At 42.4% G+C, this 26,321-nt stretch overlaps 1 protein-coding gene across 2 annotated transcripts in view; it reads right to left on the bottom strand.

Moving 5' to 3' along the window:
• The window catches only part of Atad2b (ATPase family AAA domain containing 2B), a 137,304-nt gene extending 117,458 nt beyond the window's left edge, over positions 1–19,846 (bottom strand). For both annotated transcript variants that reach the window (XM_052745964.1, XM_052745963.1), the window contains exon 1: positions 19,342–19,846. In XM_052745964.1, the coding sequence (XP_052601924.1) occupies positions 19,342–19,548 (207 nt within the window). In that variant the 5' untranslated portion in view covers positions 19,549–19,846. The remainder of the gene's footprint in view (positions 1–19,341) is intronic.
• Positions 19,847–26,321: the final 6,475 nt, after the last annotated feature.

Here is a 26,321-nt window from a genome sequence, read left to right on the forward strand (position 1 = left end):
TGGAGTCAGGTGGATCAGGAGTTCAAGGTTAGCCTCCTCTGCTAAATGAGATCCAGTCTCAACAAAAATGGCCCTAGGTTTGATCTGCAGCACCACAGAAACGAGAAAAAGGTATCATATGCCATCCTAGTTAAGTATTTCAAAGGCATATATAACCAGCAGCAATATGCCTGACATATTTAAGAAAATCTAAATCTAGGCACAGGAGGCTGAGGCAGGAGGCTGCTTAAAGGGTCATGAGCAGCCTGGGAAACAGGGAGACGTCTCAAGAAAATTATAATCCTTTAGAAAATCCAATTGTTTACTTTTATGCTATAAATTTAAGAAATGCACTAAAATTATCCAATTTATAAATACATATCTTTATATTTTCCCAGAGCAAGATATCTGTATTACAATAGTGAAAATGTTACTACGAGCTGAGAATGTAGCTCAATGGTAATGCTTAGTATCCATGAATTATCATAAAGAAGAAGAAAATTTACTAGAAAATATATGACTAAAGGTATCCATGTACATTCTAAAGACATCCATTTAATAGAAAAATTTTCCCTAGAACCACGCTGGCCTCAAACTCACAAAGATCTGCCTGCCTTTGCCACCCAAGTGCTGGGTTCTATGTGTGTGCCACCCGCCTGGATGCCATCTACTTTTTTCAACACTTCTTCCTACCCTTTTCACCCTCCAAACCACCCCATATACTTCTCCCTGCTTTCCTTCACATTCATGGCCTCTTTTTTCATTATTTGTTATTGCATGTGTGATGTATATGTACATACATATATCATATTCCTAAATATAATCTACTCAGTCCTTATGTTACTTGTATTTATGTTTTCAGGGCTGGCCATTTGGCACAGAACAACCAATTGGTATGCTCTTCCCTAGGGAAGAACAGCCCTCCTGCTTCCAGCTTTCCTCCACTGTGTATAGTTTTTTGTAAAGATTGAGGCTTCTTGGGAGTTTTCCAGTCCAGTGTCTTATGTACAGTGGTGTCATCCTTATTCAGCTCATGTTTGGGTAGTCCTTTGGTGAGACTTTATGGTCATAGCTTCTGACATACTAGAAGACACAATGTCACAGCAATCTTGTCCCCTCTATTCCACATTGTACGCTGAGGCTTAGGTGCAGGAGTGTTTTCTACATGTTTTCTACTGGGCTGAGTAGTTTTCTACTGGGACTGGGCTCTACAACTGTGTTTCTTGTGTTGGTTGTGGTTTTCTGTAGTGGTCTCCATCTATTGCTTTGCATGAACTATTTTTAAGGCCACAAGTACTAATCCTGACAATACAAAAAGAAAAGCAACTGCAAACTTACACATAGGAACCAGGCATGGCAGCACATGCCTGAAATTCCCGCAAAAAGAAAATCACAAATTCAAGACTAGTCTATGCTACAAAGTAAGACCTTGTCTCAAAAAAAAAAAAAAAGTTAAATTGCACATTTCCTGGGGCTCTTGCTTTCTCTAGCCCCATCCTTTATCAGAGCAAATACTGAGGTTCAGAGATAAGTCAACTAGCTAGTCCAAGATTATCTGGCTAATAAATTACAAAAAGAAAGAAAAAAACACCCAGGAGCTGGTAATAATATCGAATGCCTTTGACTCCATCACTGGAGAAGGAGGAGAAGGCAGATCTCTTGTGAATCTGAGGTCAACCTGGTCTACATAGTGAGTTACAGGCCAGCCAGGGAGAGGTTGGTAAAATGTTCCTTCAAAAGCAAAAAGAGAAGCACCTATATTTTGGCCCTTTCAATCCTAGAATAGTTTTCTTGATTCTATCTCAAAAACTCCACTCTATTATACCTATGGTCTCACAAAAGAGAAAATGCCTTAAAAGCCACCTAAGTCAATGAATGATTCCTCTAAGACATTCACACTATCAGTGTATTATGAAAACCAACAGCATACGGATCATCAGTCTGGGAGATATTAAAAACAGAATCTGAGGCTGGAGTGATGGCTTAGTGGTTAAGAGCACTAGCTGCTCTTGCAGAGGATCAGGGTTCAATTCCCAGCACCACATGGTAACTCATCACCATCTGTAACTCCAGTTCCAGGAGATACAACACATTCCTCTGGCCTCCACAGGCACAAGGACACATGTGATGCACAGACATACATGCAGGCAAAACACCCATAGACATAAAGTGAAAAATAATTTTAAAAGTTACAGGGGGAAAAAAAACACAAAATCTGCTGAGCCTGGTGGTACACACATTTAATCCTAGCATTCAGTAGGCAGCGGCAGGTGACTATCTCTCTGAGTTTAGAGACCAGCCTAGTCTACATAGGGAGTACCAAGACAGCCAGGGCTAACATAATGAGACCTTGTGTTAGAAAACAGAAGGGGTGGGGAGGAAGAGGAGGGAAAAGAGAGAGAAAGAAACAGACATACAGGCTCCATTCTCAGACTTTGTAACTCAGAAGTCATTCTAACAAAAAACCCTAGTGACGGAAGTGCACATTAGACTTGGGACGTACTGGATGGCCAAGTGCTTGCTTAGTGGTTCATCCCTACAACAGGGAGAAAACCACTACAACACAGTCTAAAGCACTCACTGAGAACAATATCTAGTCTTCTAAGATCAGGTATATTGTGGTACAGAAACTAATACCTAATAAGCTACTTTACCAATTTAGATAGCCTAAGTCAGCAATACTCCTTTTTTCTTCCTTTGAAACAGGGTTTCACTGTGTAGCTCTGGCTAGCTTGGAACTCACTGTGTACATCAGGCTAGCCTCGAATTCAGAAAGATCTGCCTGCCTCTGTCTCTCAAGTGCTAGGAGGGTACCATCACACTCTGCCAGCACTATATTCCTCCTAATCAAATCCTATCATTCACCATTTAACTCTTTCAAGGCAGAGTTTCTCTATTTAACAGCTTTGCCTGTCCTAGGAATTCCTTCTGTAGACAAGGCTGGCCTAGAACTCACAGAGATCCACCTGTCTCTGCCTCCTGAGTCCTGGGATTAAAGGCATGCACAACCACTGCCTAGCTTAAGACTCTTTTTTTTTTTTCATTAAGTCTTCCTGAAAAAAATCTAACCTAAGTTATTGTGTCTTCCTAATGTCTACATCTATACACCATTATTTCACAAGCTTATCTGATCAAGTTCTTTATCTGCTAGTACTAAAATATTCCAAACAAAACTGAAAACAAGCACTGTGTACTAAAAAATTAAACATTCAAAAACACAAGTAATTTTTTTGAGGTCTAGTAATTTTTTAAGTAATCTGTCCATGTAATTTTCTAAGTATCAATAAATGAGTTTTCATATTTGTTATTGACCATTCTTGCATCCTAGTGACCCTTTTAGTTCCACCATTAAGAAGTTTTGGAGCCGGGCGGTGGTGGCGCACGTCTTTAATCCCAGCACTCGGGAGGCAGAGCCAGGCGGATCTCTGTGAGTTCGAGGCCAGCCTGGGCTACAGAGTAAGTTCCAGGACAGGCACAAAGCTACACAGAGAAACCCTGTCTTGAAAAACCAAAAAAAAAAAAAAAAGAAGTTTTGGGCCCGGTGTGGTGGCACATGGCTTTAATGCCAGCATTTGGAAGCAGAGCAGGGGAAGCTGCAGTAGGTATGTCCTGTACGAGAGAATAAATAAATTTTTTTAAAAAAAAGAAGGAAAGAAGAGAAGATCATTTACATAAAAAAGAAGTAATAGTAGTTTTGGACCAGGCTTGGTGGCACATGCCTTTAAACCCAGCACTTTAGACCAAGCTGAGGCTGGGAGGCCAGCATGGTCTACAGATAAGTTCCAGGACAGCCAAGGCGACACAGGGAAAAAAAGGTTTCTCTCGAAGTGCTGTCCAAATACCACCTGCATCAGAACTTACCTGTATTAGTCATCACGTAATATAACCTGCTGAACTAGAATCTCTGGAGGTGGAGTCTAACAAGGGCCTCTAAATGACACTTAGCATGCAAAAGTTTAAGGCCCTCGAGTAAACAACACAGTTCAGGTATCATCTGAGGCACATCATCCTGATACACTAAGCCCGTGTATTCACTTTTTACCATGAAAGGGTTCAAAATGGACATAACAAAGCCCAGACCTCAGCATCAACAGTATTATAAAAGGCTCCCTGCTTCCAAAAGAAGCAAAGGATTTAGGTAATACAAATAACTAGATGTAAATAGGTACAATATAATTACTTTAATATCATTTAATTAACTTCAAGGTTTGGGAAAGCTTTTTATCTACAAACCTGATACTAACAATTTACCTTTAATAGGTTGATCATAATGCTCAACCTTAGCTTTTTCATCTTCAAAGCACTTCACTAGCTAATTATAATCTAACCCTTGGAGGGTAGGTGTTACTAGTTTCATGACAAAGATATTTCAGAGAGATTATGCAATCTACCCACAACCATTTAGCAATCTGTCAGAGTAATTAAAATCCATGAGCAGGAAAAAAATCTTAGACTAAGAAAATAAATTCATTTAACAAACATTTATTGAAAACCTACTATGTATAGAAGGCATTAAGAGAAGGAGTAAAATAGACTTACTTGAAAGCAATACAATTCATCAGGTTGATAAAGAATCACAACAATGATATAAACACTATAACAACACAAAATTCTCAGAAAATGAAAAACCAGAAATAATAACTATTAATAGAGGTCCCACATTAATCATAAAGTCTGTAGGTATGAACAGTCTTTTCCGATTTCCTTAATAAAACCACCTTTTGGGGGATGCCTAGGCATATTCCAGGACTCATGAGAAAGCTCAAAACAGCTGATCTTTTTTTTTCTTTTATTTGTAAAAAGAATGCACAGAGATAGCAGTTACCATGACTGCAGAAAACAAAACTCAGACTGCTCTTTATTTACTTGCGGGCAGCGTTGACTACCAAATTCTGAAACTACAGGGATACAAAATGTCCTGAATATTCCTCAAAGATCCCAAAAGCAATGTTTACTATACTGTTTCTAAACTATCATTATAAAATACATAAAAATGCTCACTAGAAGTTGCAGAAAAATAAAAACAATCTACAATAATTTAAATGTACTTCCTTCAGATAGAATTTTCTGGGTGATAGTTTTTGTTTTCAATCTGAAAATGTTACATTACCTCAAAATGAAAAAGAGGCCTGGGATTATAGCTTAAGAATATCATGACACAAGGTTCTGAGTTTGATCTTAAATAGTAGTGGGCAGTGGGAACAGATACTACACTATGTGAGCCATCACTAAGTAGAGAAAAATACCACAGACTTAGAAGTTAGCCTCAACCCCACACTGCAGCACCACCACTGTGACTCTGAAACTGTAAAGATTGTTAAAAGAATAAGGAACAGTAGCCATGGTCTCAAATGCAGACGCTTGGTAGCTTTTTATCTTCACTGACTCATTCCTTCCACACCATTTATTAAATACCTATTTATGTTCGACATACTAAAGATTATAAGGGATGTAGCAGCCCCCACCTTTCAAGAAAGTTAAAACCCAGTTCCTAAAATCAAATGTAAAGGTATATAAAAACTTAAGTGCTATGACTATTGTAGAGTGGGGACAATTTTATTTAGTCTCTTTGTAGGGCAAGTCTATAAAAATTAAAATACAGATCTAGTAAGATGTCTCTCAGCAGGAAAAGCTGCTTGCTTCATAAACCTGGCAACCTGAATTTGATCCCCAGGATCCAAGTGAAGATAGAAGGAGAGAATGGACTACACAAAGTTGTCCTCTGACCTCCATATGCACACTGTGGCAGATGTGCCCTATACATACCATACACACACACACACACACACACACACACACACACACACACACACACACACACCATACACCCATACACACACAATTATAAATAAAAATTTTAACTAAAATACAAACAACTCTAACCCACTCTAACCCAGTGATTTCACTTGCCCCAAAAGAGAAGAGACATGGTAGCACATACCTATAATGCCAGCAACAGGGAGGAAGAGGCAGCAGGATCACCACATACCTATAACCCCAACAGCAAGATCACCTTTGGTTCAAGACCAGCCTCCTTTATACAAAATTCCAGAACGACAAGGCTACATAGCAAGACCCACTCTCATAAAAAGAAAAGGGAGACAGAGCAGATATCCAGGTCCAAGAAACTGTGAGGCACACCTTCTTGGATGTAAAAGCTAATAAAGACAGCCTGGCCTTGAGTTGAGTGAAGCTGTAGGCTCCAGAAAATGACTAGTCCTGACCAAGTGTCCCCCGGACTTCTGTGGTGGTCATTCCCCTGACATCATTTCCCTGCACAGTACTTAGGGGCAGCCAAGACATTGCCAGCCAGCCTTTGCAGTAACTGCTGCAAGTGGAGCCACAAGAGGTAAATCTCAGCCTGTGCTAGGGCAAAAGGGGGCTGTGGGGACATCCACTGTCCTATGTTCATCTGTAGTCCCAGAAGACAGGTGCTAAGGGGTCACCTGTTTCCTCACACACACAGTCAACTAACCTTGACCTTTAACAACCTATCTTGACCTTGTGCCCTTGGCCATGTCTCTACCAAACCAAACAGTGACTTGATCTTCATGAGTGGCCTCTTCCCAGCCACGGAGCCCCTGCTACAACAAACTCCCAGCTCTACTCAAACTGGACACAGTGAAACCCCTCTGCCCCTGCTGGGTCTTAGATGATACAGGTATCTCTGCCTTCAACACCTCTCTCTATGCTCCACATCTTAGCATCATAAGAGACAGTCCAAGAAAGGTGGTAGCAGGCTTGCCCATAAATTAAAGCAGGCAAGAGGCTCAAAGACACAGGAGAAACTTCTCATATTATAAAAGGAGTCAGGGGAGGAAGGCAGGGAGAAAAGGAGGGTCTTTTCTTTGCATTTTGGCTGTTGTTTTTTAGACTCTCTCTGTAGTCCAAGCTGCCCTGAAACTCACTTTGTAGCCTGGATTAGCCTCAAATTTAGTAATCACCCTTACATCAGCCTCTCAAGTGCTGAGATTACAGGAGTAAGCAACCACACTAAACTTTGTGCTCTATTACTTTACTGATAATGTTTAAAACATGGAGCATACTGGGAACCATGGTGATCCACATCTATAATCCCAGCACCTGGGCAACTGAGACAGGAAGACTGCCCAAAGTTCCAGGCCAGCCTACGCTATGTGTCAAAACCCTGTGTCAAAAATAAAAGGTTCTTGAAAAAGATAACAGCAGAATTTAATAGAAAAATAAGCTAGATGAGGTGGCACAAATTTAAAATTCCAGCACTCAGAAGACAGAAACAAGATAATTGGGGTGAGTTTGAATCTAACCCAGCGGTTCTCAACCTGTGGGTCATAACCACTTTGGTATAATTTCCAAAAAACATTTGCATTACAATTCATAACAGGAGCAAAATTACAGTTATGAAGTAGCAACAAAAAATAATTTTATGGTTGGGGGTCATCACAATATGAGGAAATGTATTAAAAGGTGGCAACATTAGGAAGGTTGAGAACCAAACTGTGCTACGAGACCTAGTTTAAATTTATTTTTTTAAAAAAAGTTTTTGAACAGTTTTAGGTGGATTTTGTTGGTTGGTTTGGTTTGTTTTTTTGCTAAACAGGGTTTCTCTGTGTAAGCCTTGCAGTCCTGGAACTCGCTCTGTAGACCAGGCTGGCCTTAACTCATGAGATCTGCCTGCCTCTGCCTCCCTAGTGCTAGGATTAAAGGTGTGTGGCACCACTGCCCAGGTGAATTTTTTTTTGTTTTGTTTTGTTTTTTTCGAGACAGGGTTTCTCTGTGTAGCTTTGCGCCTATTCTGGAACTCACTGGGTAGCCCAGGCTGGCCTCGAACTCATAGAGATCCACCTGGCTCTGCCTCCTGAGTGCTGGGATTAAAGGCTTGTGCCACCACCGCCCGGCGAATTTTTTTTTTTTTTTAAGTTGTTTGGTTGGTTACGTTGAGACATCTCTGTGTATCCCTGATTGGGATTAAAGGCATGTGTCATCATGCCTGTCTATTTTTTTTTTTATTTTTAATCATGTGTATGCATGTGTCTTGTGGGGAAGGGGTGTATTTATAGATGGCTGAAGAGGTCAGAGGACAGTATCAGATCCACTGGAACTAGAGTTACAGTCCTTGTGAGCCACCAGAATGTGGGTGTTGGGAACCAGATTTGATTCCTGTGCAAGAGCAGCAAGCACTCTTAGCCACTGGGCCATCTTTCCAGTCCCCTAGATGGAATCATAATTGGGCAATGAAGACACACACACATCTTCGTGCCAGCCAGCTACTCTGAAGGATAAATCCTAAGGAGGACTGGGGCCCTAGGTTCAAGACTAGTTTTACTTACACAGTGAGACTTCCATCTAAAAGAAAGTGGGGCTGGAGATGGCTCAGTGGTTAAGAAAAGTTGCTGAGCCTGGTGATGGTGGCACATGCCTTTAATCCCAGCGCAAAGGGAGCAGACAGAGGCAAGTGGATCTCTGTGAGTTGGAAGCTAGCCTGGTCTACAAGTTCCAGGACAACCAGTGCTACACAGTGAAACCTTACCTCAGAAAACAACAACAACAACAAAACCGCATGCAAACTGTCTTCTAAGAAGTGGTCCATTCTCCTTCTTAGATGAATTATTATGGTTTTAATTCTCTACAAAATTTATCTACAAATTTTCAATTGGGCTTATCGAGAGGGCAGGGTCTAATATATCCAGACAAGCCTCAAATTTGCCACTATCTGTCCTTACCTCTGGAGCACTAGGATGACATGTGTGCACCACCACACCCAGCTCTAGGAACATCTTTTAGGAAACCCTATAATCTTTAATTAAAAAATACCCCCCAAATCTACAAATCAACTTGCAAAAACTAAAAAGTACTTAGGTTAGAATATTAACATGTCCCCAGAATACTAGTATTAAAAACAGGGTCGGGGCTGGAGAGATGTATCGATACTTGTTGCTCTTGCAAAGGATCCTGGATCATTTCCCAGCACCAACACAAAGGCTCACAACCATCAGTAACTCCAGTTCCGGGGTACTCAATGTCCCCCCTCAGTCCTCCTCAGCCCTCACAGGGACCAGGCACACAAACATACTTGCAGGCAAACACATGCAAATAAACTTTAAGATCTTTTTTAAAATTAAATTTAAAAGGGATGTTATGATAGAGTCCAGGCGGTGGTGGCACATGCCTTTAATACCAGCACTTGGGAGGCAGAGGTGGGTGGATCTCTGTGAGCCACCCTGATCTACAAAGCAAGCTCCAGGACAGCCAGGACTACATAGAGAAACTCTGTCTCAAAAACCCTAGATAAACAGACAGACAGACAGAGAGATAAGATGATAGCTTGGCATGGTGGCTCACACCTGTAAATCCCAGCACTCAGAAAGATAAGGCAAGACTGCCATTAATTTGAAGACAACCTGGGCTAAGTGTGAGATGATGTCTTTGAAGAATGTAGCACATATCTGTATTCTCAGCTACTTCAGAGATAAAATGGAAAGAACACTTGAATTCAAGAACAGCCTGGATAAAACAGCTAGACTCCATGTCAGAAAAAGAAAAGGAGGGCAGGAGAGCAAGATTAGGAAAGTTAAACTATGTATATGCAAGGTCAAAAATTAATAGTACCCCCATATCATGGAATTAATTAAAAAAAAATCACTGAGCTGGACAAATAGTTCAGGAGGTAAGACTGCTCACTGCAAAAGCATGAGTACCTGAATTCAAATGACTACACCCACACCAATAAAACAAGCCAGGCACGACTATGTACCTGTATTCCACCACAGTGCTGGAGGGTAGGGGCAGACACAAGAAGATTGCTGGAGCCTGCCTACCACCAATGTAGCCAAAAAACAATGAGCCCAGATTCAGTAAGAAACACATATGCTCTCAGACAGACAGACAGACACACACACACACACACACACACACACACACACACACACACACACACACCTACACCCAAAATCAGTGGTCTGGAATACTTCGGAAAACAAGAAAAAAAATAGTTCAAAAACAAAAAAAATGAGGCTGGAGAGATGGAATGGTAGTTAAGAGCACTGGTCACTCTTCCAAAGGACCCAGCACCAACATGACAGTTCACAACTATAACTCAGTTCCAGAAGATCTGGCATCCTCATACATACATACATGCAGGCAAAACTCCAATGTACACAAAAAATAAATATTTTTTAAAAATTAAAAAAATAAAGAGGGGTTAGGGCAAAAGATTTTAACTGGCATTTTATAAGTGAAATCGAAATAAAATTAGTATGGGTATAATGAGTTGCTTAAAGCCAGCAATTAAAAGAAATGATAATGTTAAATATCTAAATGCCAGCAGAAATGTGGGGATACAAGAACGCTTATACACTACTCTTAAACACAGAGGCAAAAACAGAAAATCTGGAGTAACCATTTTTAAGTGCATGCATACTCTACTCATTCCTGGGATCGATCTCAAAGCTATTCACATACAAAATCCACAATCTGTATAAAGGTTTTAACTGCAGCAATATGGAAGCATCTTAAGTACTCACCATTTGAGAGCGTATAGTTAAATGCAATGGATACATTCTACAAAGGTATTAGACAGTGACTATACGTATCCACAACCACTCAGAGACTGAAAATAAAGGATTAAAAACTAAAAAGAGCTCTAAAACTATTATTCATATAAACTTGAGTACATGCACATAAACCATGTTCAACTGAGTGCTGGTGGAACAAGCAAGTACAGACTGACTGTGTAAGCAAGAAAGCACTGTCCTGAGCTAACAAGGGCATATGGTCACCCTACCTAGTAAGCACTGTTTTCTGTAACATAGAAAGACTAATCTTTATTAAAAAGATAAATACCTCAATATTTTGCTTTTAACTGTGTTAATGGCTATATAGCAGATCACCAATGAAATATTAACTACAAAAATGTGCTAACTCCCAACAATAAGAACAAAAGATAATGAAACATATGCATGAAAGTATTGTAATGAGGGGCTTGGGATGTAGCTCAGGTAGTAGAATGCTTGCCTAGCATGCACGAGGCGCTGGGTTTGATGCCCAGCACTGCATGAATTAGATGTAGTGATCCACACTGTAATCAACACTCCAAGTGAAGGTCATTGTCAGATACAGAGAAAGTTTAAGGCCAGTATAAGCTATATGAACCCCATTTTAAAAAAACTAAATAAAAAGCCCTAATGAAACCTACCACTTTTTATGTTAAATTGAAAAATAAAACAACAAAAGTATAAGCCAGGCATGGTGGTGCATACCATTTGTTCTCCCAGCACTCAGAAGGCAGAGGCAAGTGGATGGATCTCTTGTGAGTTCAAAGACAGCCTCATTCACATAGTAAGATCCATGCCAGCCAGGGCTATATAGTGAAAGTCTCTAAAACAACAATAGTAACAACAACAATAATGTATTTTTTAAAAACCTCCTTACATAAACCACTTGGGAATTATGATTATTCACCAAGGTGGACACTTATAAACTACTTATACTAAATAGTGAAACTGTAAAAAGTGGCTTTATAATTTATCACATTTTCAACCTTGATCTTTTACTGAAAATTTCTTCTAAAAGTACATAAGGCTTAGATGTTAAAATATTTAAAATCCAAAAATCTAGCTGGAACCAAGTATGGTAGCCTCCATCTACAATCCCAGCACTGGAGAGAGAGAAGCAGGTGTATTGCCCAGTTCAAGTTCAAGTCCAGCTTGAGACTTAACACAGCAAGCTACTGTCTCAAAGATGAAACAGATAAGTAAATCTACAGAGAAAACACTGCACAAAGTTGTAAAACAAGAATTAGTCTTAGACGATATTTTTCACATTTGTTTGTGAAATATTTAATAAGTGATTCAATTTATTAACTCATCTTTACTACTTTTAAAGGAAAAAGAATTGGCTAACTTCTGAGTTTTTGCAATAAATAAAAATATTAACACAAGAATTTTAATTTATCTCTATTTCTCTGAAATTACATTGCTACAAAAAATAAAACACGATGGCTGACAAACAATTTTTTAAAGTAACTCAAAAATTCAAAGTCCAAAAGTACCAGACCACTCCATTCATTCTCTCTCAAATACTAAACTCTTACTGCAAAACTAGACCACATGGACCTCACTACCATAAAATGCAAAGAGGCTGGGTAGCACATTAGAGTAATTCTCTCTAACCACAGGCATCTGTCAGATCTCTACAACAGTATTCTTTTATTTCCTCACCTAAATTTACATTTGACACAAAATGAGGTGTCAAAGACTTTAAAGACCTAAAAGAAGACAAGAATGGGTATAAAATTCTGACACAATGATGAGGCAAATATAATTTTCAGATGCTTTTGGCCCCATCCAAAACTCATGCAGGAACTGAGTGTAAAAGTGGTAGTTCTTAATAAATAAATAAATAAATAAATAAATAAATAAATAAATAAATAAATAAATAAATAAATAAAAACTGATAAATTATCCACATAAATGTAGACAAGAAGGCATCAGATTTCAAGGAAGGGTTAATTACATGTCCATAGTATGTATTTTTCTTTCCCACTAGGCTTTAAAAATTGAGAGGCACAGACTTTGCTTTGTGATGTATCTACTTCATCCCAAGCACTGTGCTGAAGGCTGAGTACTCCAAAGCCATGACATTCAAGGATGATACTGTACAACTCCAGGAAGGGCAACTTACATAGACTATGCTGTGAATCAGATCTCAACTTGCAGAACATGTCAGGCAAGTCGATGTATGTGGACCATCTCAGCCCAATGGGAAGCTGAGATAGCAATTACAAGTTCAAGCAATGCCTAAGCAACACAGAAGACCTCATCTTCTTTGAAGCCACATCTTAACAACAAAGAACATGAAATTTCACCAAAACATTCAGTAGATAGACTCTAGAACTGTAATTGAAGTTTTATCTACATCATTGATTTGGGCAGAACCACTTCATTTTGTTTTCTCATATGCCTACCACATATACATGTATAGTCTTGGAGCTAAATTTCATTTGCCCTCTATTCTTAAAGCCTTGGCATCAGAGTTCCATAACATGTGTCAACTCCTCAATTTGCTATTCAATCATCCACTAGCAGATATTTATTGAGCATCTTCTTTATGTCAGATGTCAGAGTAGGTCCTAAAAAGAGGAATTAATGGAATTAAGGGGGAAATAAGATACAGCATCTGCCCTCATGATGCTTACAGACAATTCGCTCACAAATAGTCTAAGGGTACCAGTTACACTATCTATAGTTATAACTACTCAGAGGGCTGAGGCAGGAGTTCAATACTAACCTAACCAATGTAGCAAGATCTCTTCTCTAAGTAGGAGACAACCTAAAGAAAAACCGCTTTTTTGCTTTTTGCTTTGTTTGTTTGGTTTTTTGTTTTGTTTTTTTAAGACAGAGTTTCTCTGTGTAGCCCTGGCTGTCCTGAAACTCACTCTATAGACTAGGCTGGCCTCGAACTCACAGAGATCTGCATCCCAATGCTGGGATTAAAGGTGTGCACTACAGTGGCCAGCGCTCACACAAATTCACACAACCCTCTTCCTTCAACCTCCCAGTGCTAGATTACAGACATGAGCCATCATTCCTAGTTACTTAGAGAGCAACTTTAAGCAAAATCTTTATCTTGTCTCCAGGTAAATTAAAACAATATGAAAAAATACCAACATATTCATAACTCAAAAGCACCAGAGGTTTATGATCTGACAGCAGCACACACTCAAGAGTATTTAAACACTAATACAAATTACAGCCTGTCATTATATATAACATCCTTCAAAAAGCATCTAGACTGGAAGGTGTTTAAAAGAAGACTATGTGCCAAGCATGTGCAAAATCCTGGGTTCAATCCTCCTCACCCCAAAGGAAAAAAAACTAATTGATAGTTTTTCTTGGTTTTTGTTTTGTTTTGTTTGTTATAGGGATAGAGTGTCATCCAGACTGGCCTCAAATTCATAAGGATCCTATAGATTCAGCCACCTGACGGCTGGCAACACAGACGTGCACACCATGCCCAGGCTCCCTACCTCCTCCTTGGTTTTCTAAGACAGGTTTTTGCTGTATAGCAGGCCCAAATGCTTACAAACTCACTCTGCACCCTAGGCTGGCCTCATACTCTTGGCAATCCTTCTGCCTCAGTCTCTCAAGAGCCCAAATTTATAGGCATAAATTACCACTGCCAGCTCTAGCTTACACTTTAAGGTAACACATACCACATACAGTTCCCACACCAACTTTGTACTCCCATATAAGATTTTTTTCAAAAATCATTAAATATTTCTTCAAAGGTAAGGCATTTTGCACAAGATTCTCCCCAAGAGGGAAAACATAACATTGTAAACTATCCCTATTGTAAAACCAAACACCTAGTATCAAAAAACAAACAAATCAAATTGACTGTGTACATAAATGAAACTTTACTGTGTATTTCCTAAACAAAATGTCCAACGACTCGGAGTAATTTAGCACTTTCAGGTGGCCCCTTAAAGAGCATCACTTCCCTTCCGATGCAAACAACAGTTGGGCTCCAACAGACCTCATAACAAGTGGTTGCCAGAAATTATGACTTATCTATAATGAAGTTCTTAACAACATCCAGTCAAGGCTCTACAGAGCTATCAAAATAGAACACTGGCTTACTCTAGGTTCAAGCCTCAGCATAAAAAAACAATTAAAACCCTAAGGACACATTTCTCAAAAGACAGACAAATGATACACAGGCATATTGAAAATCTGCTCAATATTACTACTCATTAGAAAACTAGAAATTGGTTGGGGATTTAGCTCAGTGGTAAAGTGCTTGCCTAGCAAGCACAAGGCCCTGGGTTCGATCCTTAGCTCTGGAAAAAAAAACTGTTAAAGAAAACTAGAAATTGCTGGGAGGTGGTGGCACTTGCCTTTAATCCCAGCAGAGTTCAAGGCCAGCCTGGTCTACAGAGCGGTTCCAGGACAGCCAGAGCTATACCGAGGAACTATGGCGGGTGGAGGGGAGGAGGAGAAAAGAAAAGAAAAAGAAAAACTTTTTAAAAAATGAAGTCTAGGGAAAGGCTCAGCAGATTAAAACATCTGCTACCAAACTTAACAATGTGAGTTTGATCCCTGAGACTCATATGGTGGGGGTTAGAAAATCAATTCCCAAAAGTTATCCTCTGGAGACTTGTGCCTTAATATACATACTTCTAAAATCAATAAATAAGTGTAGTTTTTTTTTTAATTTAATGAGATATCATTCCACATAGAATAGCTATTACAAAAAATTACTGGTTTTTTTTAGGGGGTGTATTTTTTCAAAACAGGGTCTCACTACATAGCTCTACCTGTCCTGAAACTCACTATGTAGACCAGGCAAACCAGGCTGGCCTTGAACTCAGAGATCTGCCTGCCTCTACCTCCTGAGCCTAAAGGCATGCTCCACTATATCCCTGCTAAGATTATTCTTAAGCCATCAATCAAGTAGCAGAGTATGGTAGTATACACCTTTGATCCCAGCACTAGGGAGGCAGAAGCAGGTGGATCTCTTGAGTTTGAGGCCAGCCTGGTCTACATAGCAAGTTCCAGATCAGCCAGGGCTACACAGAGAAACCCTGTTTCAACCACCCACCCACACACACACAAAAAGACATCTGTCAAGTGGTGGTGAGAATGTGAGTAAAGGGAACCCCATCTCACATCAGTGGGAAGGGAAAATGGTGTAGCAACCCTGGAAAACAGTGGAGGATCCTCAAAACAATAAAAATGGAATCACCATATGATTCAGCGATCTCACTTCTGCATATTTACCCAAAGGAACTAAAATCAAGCTTTCAAAGAGGTGTGCCAGGCGTGGTGGCCCACGCCTTTAATCCTAGCTAGCACTCAGGAAACAGAGGCAGGCAGACCTGAGTTCACGGTCAGCCTGGTCTACAGAGCAAGTTCCAGAACAGCCAGGGCTACACAGAGAAATCCTATCTTGAAAAATAAAAAACAACAAAAAAAACTTTCAAAGAAGTAACTGCTTATCTATAGCCACGGTAGCATTATGCACAACAGCCAAAATATAAAAACAATATTAATACCACATGCTAGATAAACGAATCAAGAAAATATGGTCCATGTATATATGAGGTACATACGATGGAATATTATTCAACCTTCCACTTACAACACAAACCTGGAGCACATTATGCTAAGTGAACTAAGCCAGACATGAAAAGATGCTGTATGATCTCATTTGTATGTACAACAGAAGACAAACTCAAATATGCAGAATGAACAAGGGTGATGGATGCCAAGAGCCAAAGGGATAAAGAACAGGGAGGCAGTGGTCAACACCAACAAAGTTTCATTTATGCCAGATAAATAATTCTAGAAAGCTACTATACAGCATACTGACTACAGCTAAAACTATTGCTTCACACCCAAAAAGAAATACATTGTATCATACCCACAAGGAATATACTGTATCGAAGAGAAAAGGAAATAATTGTATCATGTCGAAAAATAAGACTTCTAACAATAGAAGCATTAAAGAGAACAGGAAAACTCTAGAAGTGATTGCTGTGCCTGTGGTTTTCATGGTGGTGACAGTTTTACAGGCTTATTCTTATCCCCAAACTCCTCAGGCTCTATAACAACAGGTCCTGGAATGCTGGCACATGAATGCAATCCCAGCACTCAGGAGGCAGAGGCAGGAGAATCATTCACCACAAGGCCGAGGACAGTTTGGTCTACCTAGTAAATTTTAGGCCAGCCAAAAACACACAGCAAGACCCTGCCTCAAAAAAACAAAAAAAAATAAATTAAAAAATATATTTTAAAGTAGAAAAGATTATTTTTTTAATCATTCCAAAACATGCAGACTGCTTCCTAGTTTATCTGCTTCACTACATAGACAGCACTTAGGAATAAGACAGAACTCTAGGAATAACCCTTGGTTCTATGATTTTTCTAAAGCAAATGACAAATAACAAGAAAGTGAATGAAATAATTTAAAATCATGAGAAGGGGAGAAAAGTCAACATGAAATGTGAAAAACAGCACAAAAGTTGGGGCGGGGGAGCTCTCTAATCATTATTATACAAAGAGGAATACACTTCTTAGTATAAAAAGGAGCGTCTTCTAAAGCAACAAAGCAGTAATCCAATTCTCATCAAATGAGGCTTTGCAGACAGGGAAAAACGTCTACTAAAGACCCCACAGATACAGAGGTTATGTTTAAGCACACCAGAAGAAAGGGTAAACTAGAGAGCTAAATTCCTTTAACATAAAACCAAATTAAAGAAGAGCTAACCAGATTCAAATCAATTCACCTCAAGAATACACAAGAAAGAAATACATACGTTTCATATATGTAACATTGTATAAACTTAATAAACCTGTAACTTTTCCTCTTCTAGAGGTCCAACAGTTCACAGCATGAGATGAGTATCTCTAAAATTTCTCAGAGAAAGCAATTAGATCCAGAGTCTGCTATAGCTATAACATAAATCCCTTTAAGAATGAAAGGCAAATATTTCCAAGTAAATTTTAAGAGCCAACTGTTTATGATCTTTTAAAACACTTTAAAAGAGTTCTCAAAATAATGTTTCATTAGTATCCTTCTAGAAAAACAGTATCTTCCATTCTTCTAGCCATTTAAAAACTACCAAGTGTTCATTTCTACATTAGACTATTGATTCTTTGCCTTTTAGCATCGCCATAACAGCTGTCTGACAAATTACCTCACCTTATTCCTCAGGGGGTAAGGACAGCATGAGATCCCTGAATTCAAAAATGGAACCACAAACTGATCAGTGAGGGATGAGCTAATTGCCTCAGATGAGTTTGCCACTCCTCTAATAGACTAGGCATTCATGGCATGATACAATTACATGCTTACACTCTAAATATTTTATTTGCACTTAAGTGTAGAAGACACATTGTTCCTTAAATTCATCTAAGAAGGTGACAGCATCACTAAGTCAAAAAACCTGTACAGAAAAAAAAAATCTTCAGAACACTTAGTTCAACCCAAGAAATCTATACACTCCTAAAAGTCTACTAAATTAAGACAGCTCAAAAATACTTTTCCAGATTTTTCACAGAAAAAGATTTCCAAAGACACAATAAATATATTTCATAGCACGGTAAAATATTTCTGTTGTATATACTATGATTCGTTCTGATTGGTGTCAACAGAGAGAAAACATATATAAACAATCCACAACTTTGTAAATCCCTACAGAACCTTACATACACTAAGTAACAAAAATGGTGTGAATCAAAAAGAGCATTTTAAGTAACACTGTTGGCTCAAATGACTCTTGGAAAGGTCATCATCTCTTTCTAGGCATGATCCAGTTGGTTCTTTGAATTCAGAACCAATCTCATAGTATCAGAACCAATGTCTCGCTAACTATACAGTGACACCTGTGGGAGGGAGTAGTTTGAACTCCAGAAAAACAAAACACTTGGGAGGCAGAGACGCGATCCATGAGTTCAAAGCCCTGTCTACAGAGTGAGTTTCGGGACAGCCAGAGCTACATAGTTGAGACCTGTCTCCAAAAAAAAAATTTTTTTTAAATAGTTCTGGTTTACACTGTGGGTGATGACGGTTCGGGATCTCAGATCTCATCTTTTTGACAGAACTAAATCATCTCTTGCTTCTTCAAGTGTCACTTCTCGAACTGGATGGACCAACAACAGTGCTAGTCTGGCTTTTGTAAACCATTCCCTTCACAGAAACGTAGAAAGCATGTCACTTTGGAACGACGGTGCCCACTCGACACGTTTCTGTCTACATGCTCCTTTTGTGACTCGAAAGTCCTCTGCTCTCTAGTAGAACCCTGGTTCACCCTACAGCTTACTTACAGCGCCGCGTCTAATCTGCCTTGCCTAGAGAGGCGTTAAGCGTTCGTTTTGTTTTTCAAGTTGGTGTCAGAGCAGCTCCAAACTTTTTTCAGCATCCCTGCCTGCCTGCCAACTGGAGCTCTGTTCACTTCCTTACCAACTTGAACCACCCCCAAACTAAGTCAGCTCAGTTAGACAGCGGCAAGAGCTGACACACTTTCAAGAAGGGGTTGACACCGCAGAAAACTTTTCACTTCTCCCTTCTCCCCTTCCGAGCCGGGGACTGCAGCCCGACGTTCTTGCTTCCTCTAGAATTTCCCCCCTCTGAAGCAGGGCCAGGACACGGAAGGCGGACCGTTCTAATGTCCCCCGAAAGGGACCCCAAGAGCCCTCTCCCGCGGACTCGAGTGCTGTTCTTTACACAAAAGAACCGGGCCGGCACGGCCAAGGTGCTGGAGCCGCGGCCCTTCGGCGGCTGCCACCCTCCACCGCACCCGCTGACGGTCTCCGGCCAGACAAAGCCCGGGCGGCCGGGCGGGCGCTCGCAAGTCTCGGGCGCGGGCCGCCGCTCTCTTACCCGGGCCTCGTCCAGGGCGCCGCCGCTTCCCCCGGCCTTGGCTGCCGGGCAGCTGGCCGCGCGCGTCTTGGAGGAGCGGGTCCGAGACGAGATGAAATGGCTGCTGCCGCCGGTCGCCCCCGGCTCCGCTCCGGCCCCAGGCCCAGGCCCGGGCCCGGGAGACTTGGACCCGAGAAGGCGCAGAGAGCTCTTCCGGGTGTTCACCATGGTCCAGCCAGGGGGAACCGGGTCCACGCCGCGCCCGCCGCTCCCGGGAGAGGCGAGGAAGGCCGGCCCGCCGGCGGGCAGTCAGGGCCAGCGGAGCCTTGCCGGGCCGGCTCGCGTTGCCTCCCCGGGACGCAGGCCACGACAAGCAAGAGCGGGGCAGGAGCCGGCGGCGGCGCGAGGAGGCGGGGAGCGGGAGGCGGAAGCGAGGCTGCAGGCCGGCCGCACAGACCCTGCGCCCGCTCAGCCGTCCTCAGCGGGAGCCGAGCGGAGCCGCCATGTCTGCCCCTTTCTCTCTCGCTCTCGCTCGCTCGCTCTCTCTCTCTCTCTCTCTCTCCACAGCTCTCCGTGCGTCAGGGCTCTGGCGCCGCAGGGCCGACGAGGCCGCTTCCCGCCGCGGCCGCTGCGGGGCGCTGCAAGGACGCGCAGCCCTTTCCCTCTCCGCAGCCTCCGTAGGCCCCGCCCCGACGTGACGTCACGCTCGGCGGGAGGGGGGAGCGGAGGAGGGGCTCTGGGCTGTGTGAACTCGACTGTGGCTAGGTGACACCGGACTGTCTAGACTGGGGGGTTGGGCGGAGCCGGCCAGGGCGCGGGACCGGTTCCCGTGTGGAACCCAGGCCGGACCCTTCAACGCCCGGCCGGGACCGAGGACCCCCAGACACCCGCGACTCCCGCGGTGGCCTGGATGACGCAAGGAACGGCCGACCGAGGCGCGGGATGGAAGGGGACTGGAGGGGAGGGCGCGGTACGGCGAGTTCCAATCGCCTAGCTACCCTACGGCAAGACCCTTGATGAACTTGGGCTGCACTTTGCGTGACCGTCCAAATGATAATGGCAGCGGATGAAAGAAACCTCCTCGTTAATCCACGCAAGGTAAACCAAGAAAGAAAGAAAGAAAGAAAAAAAAAAAAAAAGCACCCTAGGAACCTTGCATCTTTTCTAACTCACTGTGCAGACCAGACTGGCCTTGAACTCTTAAAGATCCGCCAGGCTCTGCCAACCGAGTGCCGGGTTTTAAAGGGTTAAAGGCGGTAAGGAGGAGCTCTTCACCTTTAAGCATAGAGAAGCAGTGTTGTTCCCTATGACCTTAGCCAGATCTACCTGAGTGATTTTAGCAGCCTCCTTTATTACCATCCCACCGTGTGCAGAATTAAGACAAAACACTTCCAAGGGGGGGAAAAAAATAGAGTACACATAATAAAAGCGCTGCTGTTATGGAGGGAATAATGAATGCTCATTTCAAAACATCATAGTTTATCAGAGATAGAGCGCCTACTCTTTATTTGGGCAGAAATCCCCCTGATTATTACACTTAAGAAATGCGTTGTTTAAAAAAAAAAAGTAGTTTCATAGTTACAGCATGGCCCTGTCAGAAAAATTAATAAAGAGCTTCGTTCACAACAGAATGTCTGTGTACAGAGTGGTCCGAATTCCAGGAGAACAAAACACTTGAGAGGCACAGAGTTCAAAGCCTGGTCTACAGAGTGAGTTCCAGGACAGCCAGAGCTACCTAGTGAGACCCTGTCTCAAAACAAGCCATAGTTCTGGTTCTCAAGAGAGCTCACTGACAGAAGGACAAGGAACCAGTAAACTGCGATGCAAATGTGGTAAGAAGCAAAGGCACCTACACAAGGATTTAAGGAAGGCCTCCAGAGATGCACCTTGAAGCCCAAAGTGAGGGAAAGACATCATGGGCAAAAGAAAGAAAAGCTTGGAGAACTTAGGACACAGTGGTCTGTACTAGAGAGAAAAATAACAAGTCAGTAAAATACTTTTTAAACTTTATTTAAAACTATATACAAATAAGATTTGGGGATATAGTGTATAGTGGCAGAGCACTGGACTACAGTACATAACCACCACCCACTCCCCATCCCCCAGGTCAAACTAGCACAATAAAAAGGAAACAATTTACAAGAGTGGACAAGATACTGAGTTTGGTTCCTCTGGGAACAACCAAAAGCTAAGCCCTAGGAGGAAGGAAGACAAAGTTCTAAAGATTGCTTTTGTTTTCAGTGCTGTGGCCTGTCCCCAGGGAACTCAGAACCTCTATATTCTCCATTTAAGGAGACAAAAAAGAGCTGGGTATGGGGGCACAGGCTGTAATCCCAGCACCCAGGAAGCTGAGCCAAGACAGTTTCCATTCTAAGGCCAGCCTGGACTACACAACAAGGCGAAGGTCAGCCCAGGCTACATTTCGAGATCCTATCTGTTTAAAAAAAAGGACAAGCATTCTAGGAAAGTGCTCCACCACTGACCTTCACTCTAACCTGAGACAATTAGTCCCTGAGGGCGCTGATCTAATCAAAGGTTTAATCTACTGATGGGTCACAGTTGGAATGGACAGTTGTGAGGTGGAAGAACTGTGAGAGGTGAGGGCTGGTTGGAAGAAGTGGGTTGCTGGGGTCATGCCTTGGAAGGGTACATCTTGGCCTCTTCCTGTATTCTCTGTGCTTCCTTCCACCAAGACATGAGCAGCTTCAGGCTGCCACACAGCCCGGCTGTCCCGATGTTCTGCTCAGCCCCACAGCAGCAGATCAAGCTGCCCCTGGTCTGAACCTGAGATCATGAGCCAAATGAATGGTTCTTCTCCTAAGAATTTTCTTAGGTGTCTGTCAGGTGATGAAATGCTAATCCACACAAATAAGCAAAGGCCATTTCTTCAAAAAGGGCATTTCCAGTGCAGGAAAAGCAAGATACTACAAGGCTGCAAGGAATTCTTCCGTGAAGAGATGATTCTGATTTAGTACTATGAGAGGCCATCCAAGAGACTATTTTTAAGCTTGATGCATGTAAAGAAACACTACGTTATGAAACAAAATGTATGACATGAAACATGAGATTTGTCTACTGCCCAACGTGTTTACTAGCCATGTACAACTTACAATTGCAAAATTAAAAATGCAGTTCTTCCCGATGGGGTAGCCTTGTCCCTGTAGTTCAAACTACTAGGCAAACTGAGACAGGATAGCTCGGGGTCTGCCTGAGCAACACAAGAAGACCCCAACTCTTTAACAACTCAGTTGGTAGTATATTTGCTTAGCATGCAGACAATATGCCTGAAGCGGTCTCACCACTTAGGAGGGGGAGGCAAGAGGACCAGAAATTCAAAGTCATCCCTAGTTACATAGCAAGTTTAGGAGGACAGCGTGAGCTCTATGAGATCCTGTCTCAAAAAAAAAAAATTAAAAATACAATACTGTGAACAACTGTGTACAAAAAAAAATCATATAACAGATGAACCAATTATTGAAATACACAAACCTCCAAAACTGATTCAAAAGACTATTAAAACTCTAAACAGACCTGGTAACTTGTTTTTTGTTTGTTTGTGTGATTTTTCTTTTTCAAGAAATGGTTTCTCCGTGTAGCCCTGGCTGTCCTGGAGCTTGCCCTGTAGACCAGGCTGGCCTTGAACTCAAAGATCCGCCTGTCTCTGCCTCTTGAGTAATGGGATAAAGGCATGTGCTGCCACCACCCCGCTTACAGCAAAATTCTTAAACAAAACAAAACACCAACCCAACAAATATGGCAATTTAACACAAGGTTATACGCAATGACAAACTGAAATTTGCCCGGATCCTATTCCACAAGGAAATAAGATTTCCTAAAGGAAATGGTACTGGCAAAATTGTACACTGGGCTGAGAGACAGCCCAATTGGCACACAAACAAATGTTTAACAGAAATAGAAAACCGTGTCTTAACATCTGTATGGATTTGCAGAGAACCCCGGATAGCCAAAACAATCCTAACAGAAGAGCAAAGCTGAAGGACTCACACCGCCTGGATTCAAACCCTACAAAAGCCACAAGCAATGGCACTTGTCTGCAAGCCTGTCATCTCGGAAGCTGGAAGCAGTAAGAATAAGGAATTCAAGATCGCTCTTGATTACAAGGCAAGCCTGACCTGTTTCAAACAGCATCACCTAACAGTCAGGAAAAACACATCAGCGTTCCAAGACATACCTGAGTGCCAGAGGGGTCTAGTATGCAGGAAGCCCTGCTTTGATGGACAGGACTCTATAAACCTGGTGTGGCAGGGCCTACAATCCCAGTACTCGGGACACAGAGGCAGGAAGACTAAATAAATATAAAGGTTAAACCAAACCCTGTCTAAAACAGAAAGAAAAAAAATACAGAAATAAACCTAGCCGGGCGGTGGTGGCGCACGCCTTTAATCCCAGCAATTGGGAGGCAGAGGCAGGCGGATCTTTGTGAGTTCCAGGCCAGCCTGGTCTACAGAGCGAGACAGAGCAGATCCAGAAAAGGTACAAAGCTACACAGAGAAACCCTGTCTCGAACCCCCGTCCCCGAAAAAAAGAAATAAAGAAATAAACCTATAGATCAGTTTATTTTTGTTGGTTAAGACAGGGTCTCAATATAGAGACCAGGCTGGCTTTAAATTTAACATTAACCGGGCGGTGGTGGCGCACGCCTTTAATCCCAGCACTCGGGAGGCAGAGCCAGGCAGATCTCTGTGAGTTTGGGGCCAACCTGGGCTACAGAGCGAGATCCAGGACAGGCACTAAAACTACACAGAGAAACCCTGTCTCGAAAAAGAAAAACAAACAAACAAACAAAAAAAACAACATTATTCTTCATCCAATCCGGTGCTAGGATTACAAGCATATGCCACCACACCTGGCTGGTAAATTGACTTTGGACATGAGAAAGAATCTTTTCAATTGATATTAGAACAAACTTTATAATAGGATTAGGGACAAAAAAGACAAAATATTAGAGGAGCCTCATAGAAGGATCAAAGAAAGGTCTGGGCAGGGTGATACATGTCTATAATTCTAATATTTGACAAACTGAGACAGGAGGATCTTGAGATGCCAATATATAGACACATGAGCAGGCAAAACACCCATATATAAACACACAAAATAAAAATAAATCTAAAAAGTACATCAAGCACACTATATATGTACATATATATGCTGTGTCTAAGAAGTTTCTGTAGAGAATGCACCAGACAATTATATTTATCATACATAAAGCAATTATATATATTATAATCCACATGACTATGTGGACATGCATCTTTCACTACTGGCAGCAAAAGTAACTCAAGAGACAGGAAGGAGAGCAGGAGCACTGTTTTGAGAGCCATACTCACCACAGGATCCCTGAGCCGCCGCCGCTCAGTCGGTCTTCAGATGAATCCCAAATTGCTTTTACCTGGGTGGGGAATGGTTGGTAGGGGAGGCCCAATCTCAAGCTGACTCCAGGCACTAACAACTGTCAAATAAAAAACAAATCCCAGTTTAGGTCCATCTAGATTCTATGTAGAAAGGTCATCGCAGTGGGTCGGGAAGGGATGGCCCTGCTGCAGTGAGGAATACTACTGCCACAGGGCAAATGTACAAACGTCAGCCCAAAACCAGATCCAAGATAGGTGGGGGTGTAGCTTCGTGGCGGAGAGAGACCTTGTCTAGTAGGTAAAAAAACTATGGTTCCGCCTCCAACAAGAAGTTTAAATGTAGATTTAAGCGACTGTTGGAGCCGGGTGTAGTGGCACACACCTTTAATCCCAGCACTGGGAGACTGAGGCAGGCGGCGGCGCCAGACTGGTGTACATTGGGAGTTCCAGGACACATAGTAACACCTTGTCTGGGGGGGAAAAAAACCCAGAAAAATAGAAAAGAGACTATTGTATCTATGAGATCTGCAACTAGCTCCTAGATTAGGTAGATAAGGGCTTTTCTTATTTTTTTTGGGGGGGGGGGCGCTTTTTCTTGTATAGGGAAGAATAAATAAGGCCAGAAAGACCTAGGTGTGGCAAAGTGGGACCAACCAACAGTAGAAGAGGACCAGACAGGATATCAGTTTTGTTTATTCCAAAGGTCAATCAATGTACTTTCTGGAGTAGAAAAAAAATAAAATAATAAAGCGGGGGTGAGGCGAGGTGCTTCCTGGCTGGGGCTGAGGGTGTGTGAAAGTTTGGGACTCTGGAACAACGAGAGATGCTTCCCTAAAGTTTAGTGACGTCGGGGCAGCTGGTATTTTGACCACATAGCTTTTACAAGCAGTTCTGCTCATCATTTATAGATCGGGAATGTGGAGAATATACGCCTGACCGTGTCTTGAGTAAACAAAGGGGAGCATCTCGGAGTCTTATCTAAATCCCGTAAGAAGTCGACTCGGGAGGCAGAGGCAGGAGGATCTCTGTGAGTTCCCGGACAGCCGGAGCGACACAGAAAAACCGTGCCTCGGAACAACAACAACAACAAAACCCAACGAAATAAATATAAATAAATAAACACACAAACAAATAAATCCTATAGGGAAGAGGTGGCCTTTGTAGCGGAGCCCTTTCAAGAACACAAAGAGCGAGGGAGTTTCTTTAACTGTCACTCTTGGGAGAACAGGGCTCAGGTGAAGTTCACTGACGGGATGCAGGGAAATCTCCCCGAGGAAGGGAAGAGGCACCGGAAGAAACAGGTAGACGCGGGGTTTGTTTGTTTGTTTGTTTGTTTGTTTTCTCAGGTGAACGCCCACCTAGCTCCTGGCACGTTCCGCGCCTCCTAAGGAGGCGACGAGCAGCGGAGCGGGCGGCCGGGGAGAGACCGCCGCCATTAGTGCGCGCCGAGTCGAGGCCTTGAGGGAGACCCGCCACAGGAAGCCCCGCCTCTCCGCGCGCTCACGTCATCCGGGCGCGCGCTGCGGAGCCGCGCGGAGCCGTTCTCCCCCCCAACCCCCCGCGCCCCCGGCGCGCCCACGTCATCCGGGCGCGCGCTCCGGAGCCGCGCGGAGCCCTGTCCGGCGCGCT

Source organism: Peromyscus californicus, unplaced genomic scaffold, assembly GCF_007827085.1.
Source record: "Peromyscus californicus insignis strain IS unplaced genomic scaffold, ASM782708v3 Scaffold_1__1_contigs__length_55948999, whole genome shotgun sequence".
NCBI lineage: Eukaryota > Metazoa > Chordata > Mammalia > Rodentia > Cricetidae > Peromyscus > Peromyscus californicus.